General features: G+C 42.4%; 1 protein-coding gene across 1 annotated transcript in view; it reads left to right on the top strand.

The window, feature by feature from the left end:
* The first annotated feature begins 269 nt into the window (after positions 1-269).
* The window catches only part of Fundc2 (FUN14 domain containing 2), a 28,403-nt gene continuing 23,180 nt past the window's right edge, over positions 270-5,492 (top strand). The window contains exons 1-2 of the mRNA XM_005414654.2: positions 270-487; positions 3,528-3,678. Of these exons, the coding sequence (XP_005414711.1) occupies positions 355-487; positions 3,528-3,678 (284 nt within the window). The 5' untranslated portion in view covers positions 270-354. The remainder of the gene's footprint in view (positions 488-3,527; positions 3,679-5,492) is intronic.

The following is a 5,492-nucleotide window of genomic DNA, read 5'->3' as shown; positions in this document are numbered from 1 at the left end:
GTTGCCACAGACTTTTTGTTCTTTTTTTGTTTTGAGACAGGGTATCTGTCTCAATTGCTGAATTGCCTAGGGTGGGCTAATACACGATACCTCCCGCCTCCGCCTCCCAGCGCGCCGGGATGACAGGGCTGCGCCACCAGCCGGACTTTCCGGTTAAATACCGTTAACCGGGCAAGGGCAGGCTGCGCAGGCGCCGCTGCGGGGCAGCGTCCCGCGCCTGTGCGTCTCCCTCAGTCGGCAGGGCGGGGCCCTGGGGTTTGTGACCCCGCTGGCTGAATTTTGTGACGCAGCTGCCAAGGGGCGGGAAGCCACCGCGGAGAGCCCCGCCCGCTCTCTTCCGCCGCCGGCCTGGGAATGGAAACATCTGCCCCACGTGCCGGAAGCCAGCTGGCCACGACAGCTGCGCGCCAGCCGGCGTCCGGCCTCGCCGAGTCCGCGCGAGCGGCCTCGCGAGACGAGCTCGCCGAAATGGCGGCGTCCAGCCAAGGTAAGGGTGCGCCCGCGGCCGGCGCCTCGGGAACCGCTTGCCTCGGCTCCGTGCACGGGGGCTCTGCGCCCGTCGGCGCATGCGGAGGTGCCTGTGGAGCGCCGACGGAGCGGGGACGTGCGGGGCGCCCGGGGGCCGGCCCCGGGCACGCACAGGACTGGGCCTGAACTGGCCTCTGACTTTGTCACCGCGCGCGACTTGCCCAGCCCCCGGCGCCGCCCCCGGCTGCTGAGCTGGTAATTCGCGTCCCAGCTCTTGGGAGCCTCTGGCTTTTGAGTCCCTGTCCCTGTAGACGTTGCTTCTTTTTGTCTTTTTGAGACAGGGTCTCGCTCTGCAGTTCAGGCTGGCCTTGAGCTCACTTTGTAGCCCAGGCTGGCCTCGAACTCGCAAGGATCCTCCTGCCTCAGCCTCCCGAGTGCGGAGATTACAGGCGTGCGCCACCACGCCCGGCTGGAGACGTTGCTTTCTAACGCCTGGTAGGCGTCATTCTCATTAGAACCTCCCAACAGGATTTTTGACTGTTTTGAAAAAAGTAGCTTTTATGGGACAGAACTTGGAAATGCTCTTTTTAATCGACTTAGTCAAAGAAAGGTCCCCTATAATTTAATTCGGAGAGGAACACGTCCTTAAATTATACTGGGTACCGTATTTTTCTTAGGGAGCATTTAATTCAGTACTGGTTCACAGGATCTCATTGCCAAACAGCGAAAATTCAGTAATATAAACTTAGCCTTAAATTGTGTTAAGAACAAAGATAATGAAAATCTTTGAAGTGCATCACTTCCTATTCACTGTATTTTACTGTTACATATGTTCTTAAAGTTATGTACACCTATTTTATCCGTGGAAGAAATACCATAGAATCAGGTAGTAGTGTGTATCCCTTTCTGACTCAGGTTTTAGTGATGTCACGGTTCAGTGGTATTGCCCTCAGGATGTGTGAATATACCCCCAAATTTGGTGTGCACAATAAATCAGCCCCCCCAAAAGGCACTTGTTAAACATTTATAAGCACACCACTAAATTTAGGTGCCTATGAAGTTGGAATGTGTAATATGATCATTATTTTCCTGCAGGGCAGATTGCTTTCATTTACCTAGTGTGTAGCTTCAAGTAGTTGTGAGAAGTTTTGAGCCTGACATGAATTTCAGCCCTTATCCTGAGGAGCAGATAGAGCTGTGATCCTTGGTTTGGAGGAGTTCTATAAGCGTGGCTAATGACTTTCACGTACCGGAGGTCTTAGTGGCGTCTTATGAATGACTGGAGGAAATGGGATGAAACAGATGGCTCTGATTTAATCTCTTTTGACTGCAGCCAGCTGTTCAGCTAAGGGGCTTGGTAAAATTACATTAAAACAAAACCCCAAATTCCTTTTTGTTTTCAGTGATCATTTCTTCAACATAGCAGTAATGTTTTGTTGTTACAGGAAAGTGTATTAATTGTTAGGCCATAGAACACCCGGTTCCTTATCTATTTTGTGGTTCTGCAAAATTGAGATCCATAATCTTTCTTGAATTACTGTTTTGTGTGTGATGTAAGGTAGAGCTTCAGGATCATTTGTTTGTTAGGTGTGAATATAGACTACCTTCAACACCATTTGTTGGAAACACATGCTTTTTCTCCATTGAGTTACCTTGGTGCCTTGTTACTAAAAACCAGATGACAGCTGTGTGAATCTATTTCTGGACTTTGTATTTTCATCCACTGATATATTTGTGTATCCTTAGGTCAATTCAGTGGTATGTTGAATACCATAGCTTTATAATCCTGAAATTAGGTGTGTTTTGTACTGTAACTTTATAATAAATATTGAAATTTTTTTTTTTTTTTTTTGTCTTTCTGAAACAGGGTCTTGCGAAACAGTTCAGGCTGGCCTTGAGCTCATTTGTAGCCCAAGCTGGTCTCAAACTCGAAACCATCCTTCTGCCTCAGCCTGCCAAGTGCTGGTATTATAGGCTTGCGCCACATGCCCGGCTTTGAAATTTTTTAAACTTTGTTCTTTTTCCTCCCAAGATTATTGTGGCAGAGTGTCTTCCCAAATGATTGCATCACTGCCTCCTCTTCCACATTGTCTTCCTTTGAAGTGACTTTGGTACTCCTCCCACTAAGAGGTGGACTCTGTATTCCTTTGCCCTGAATTTGGTTAGGAGTTTGTTACTCCTCAGCAGAATTCATTGTAATTAGCAATGATTGGCTTCCGAGGCTAAGGTTTAAATTGCCATACAACTGCTGCTTGCCCCTTGGTTTTTCCCTCACTGCAGACAGTCACTTCTTCAACCCATCCACCATCTTGTGAGGAAGCCCAGTCTGATCTCTCTAAGCAGGCAGTCTGTATGTGAGATTGTAGACTTTTCAGATGATGGCAGAGTTTTCTAGCTGTAAAATTTCTAGCCTGCTAAGTTTTCCAGCTAAAGACTCAGACATGATGAAGCAGAGACGAGCATTAATGCTAGGGCTAAATTCCTGATCCACATAATCTGATAGCACGTTGTTGTTGTTGTTGTTACTGTTTTGAGAGAAGGTTTTGCTCTGTAGTTCAGGCTGGCCTTGAACTCACTGTAGAGCCCAGGCTGGCTGTGAACTTGCTGTGATCCTTCTGCCTCAGCCTCCAGAGGCGTGCTGGGATTATAGGTTTTACTCAGTGAAGATTTTGTTGTACAACCATAGTAACTGGAACACAGTGCTAATTCCTTCATACTTTCATACAAATTTTAGAACCAGCTTGTCAGTTGTGTAGAAACCTGGTCTTTAATTGATTGTATCATCTGTAGATCAGTATAGACAGTATAAGCATCTTGAAAACATTGAGTTTTGCATACTATAAACGTGGTATCTCTGCCCATTAATTTAGGGCATCTTTCGTTTCTGCATTCTGTACTTTTGTTTCTGAGTTAATTTACTATTTAAAATAGAATTATATTTGGTGGATTCTATATTACAACTACTTGTGGTTCTTTAAAAATCTCTTAATCTAGTGAGGAATGATAGTGATTAATTATAAAAGTAGGTGTTTTCTTATTTAGTATCTTAATTCTTGTAGGAAACTTCGAGGGAAAGTTTGAGGCACTGGACCTTGCAGAATTTGCTAAAAAGCAGCCTTGGTGGCGCAAGCTATTTGGGCAAGAATCTGGACCCTCTGCTGAGAAGTATAGTGTGGCAACCCAGCTGTTAATTGGAGGTGTCACAGGATGGTAAGTGTGAAAGATGTGCAATGTCTTGTGTGCATGAGTTAATATTATGGTTATAGGAATGTTCTCCTTTAATTAATGAAAATACCCTGACTTTGGTGAAATTGATTACTTAATGTATAGCATTTATCTAAACATATTAAAGTATATTTGATGGTTATACATAGTATTCACTACATGCTGGGCAGTGTTTAAAGTACTTATGTAGGTATCTCATTTTCTTCTCATAACTCAGAAATTAATATGGTTATTACCTATGCTTATTTTGTGGAAACTGAAGCTCAGAAAGGTTAAATTACGCAAGGCCACATAGCTAATAAGTGGTGAAATGAGATAGCCACTCATTAGCTATGTCAGATAGTGTGCAACACAGCTTATGGTTTTGTTTGTGATGTATTCAAACAATGTTAATAGCAAATTTAGAAAGTGAATATCTAATCCATCAATTTCAGAAACTCTTTACATTTGAAAAAGCTTATTGTATAATGTAAACAAATTAATAACAGTGCACATTTTAACCACTATAAGCTCCTGTGTACAACCATTCAGGTTAAAAAAATATGGCTAGCACCCCAGAGAAGCTAAAAGTTGTTAAGCCGTTGTTTTTCTTTATAGTTTTGATACTAATTGTCACGAGCCTATTATAGTTGACTTGGTTTTGAACTTTAAATACATGCAGTCACTATGTATTCTTTTAATTCTTTTTTTGTTCACCCTGACATTTTGTATATTTGGCCATGTTGTGTGTAGTTGTAGTTTCTTTGTTTTTGTTAGTGTTTAGAATTTTGTTGTATGAATATGCCACAGAACATTTGTCCATTTGATGACTGACATTTGACCTTTTCAATTCTGGACTAGTACAAATAATACTAATACGAACTTTCTACACAAATATCCCAGTATATATGTGTACACATTTTTGTAGGGTCTGTACCTAGGGATTGCTAGGTTATGGGATATGTTATCTTCAGCTTCACTAGGTAGTGTCAGACTGCTTTCCAAATGTGGTTGTAAAAGGTTATGCTCCTGGCAACACAGATTGAGTGTTCCTGTTGCTCTACATTCTTGCCAGTACTTGATATTGGCCCTTAAGCCAGTTCGATAGATAATGGTATCTTGTCATGGTTTTCCTTTACATTTTCCCGAGTAGGAGTGAAATCAGACTTTTACATATGTTCATTGAATATTTGGATCTCTTTTATTAAGCTCATTGCTACTCTTCTTACTATGATGTTGTTACTCTTTCTTTGAATTGTAAGAGTTTTAAAAAATATATTCTGAGTATCAGTCCTTTGTTAGATGTAGTATTAGATATTTTTTTAAAACAAATTCTGTATTCTGTAGTTATCTTTTCACTTGCTTTATGATACTTTTTTTTTTTTTGGCTTTTCTTTTTGTGAGACCAAGTCTCACTGTGTAGTACAGGCTGGCCTTGAACTTGCTTATGTAGCCCATGCTGGCCTGAACTCACGGGGATCCTCCTGCCTCAGCCTCCCGAGTGCTGAGATTACAGGTGTGTACCACCATGCCCAGCTATGATACCTTTTGATGAACTGAAGATCTTATTTTTATTTTTTTTTAAACTTTTTTATTTTTTTATTTTTTTGTCTTTTTGGGACAGGGTCTCACTGTGCAGTTCAGGCTGGCCTTGAGCTCACTTTGTAGCCCAGGCTGGCCTCAAACTCACAAGATCTCCTGCCTTAGCCTCCTGAGTGCTGGGATTACAGGTGTGTGCCACCATGCCTGGCTCTGAAAATCATACTTTTAATGTGGTCAATTTCATAATTCTTTTTTTTTTTTTTTTTTTTTTTTTTTTT

This window comes from Chinchilla lanigera, unplaced genomic scaffold (genome assembly GCF_000276665.1).
Source record: "Chinchilla lanigera isolate Chin_1 unplaced genomic scaffold, ChiLan1.0 scaffold00193, whole genome shotgun sequence".
Classification (NCBI taxonomy): domain Eukaryota; kingdom Metazoa; phylum Chordata; class Mammalia; order Rodentia; family Chinchillidae; genus Chinchilla; species Chinchilla lanigera.
This window is presented reverse-complemented; position numbering and strand designations above follow the sequence as displayed.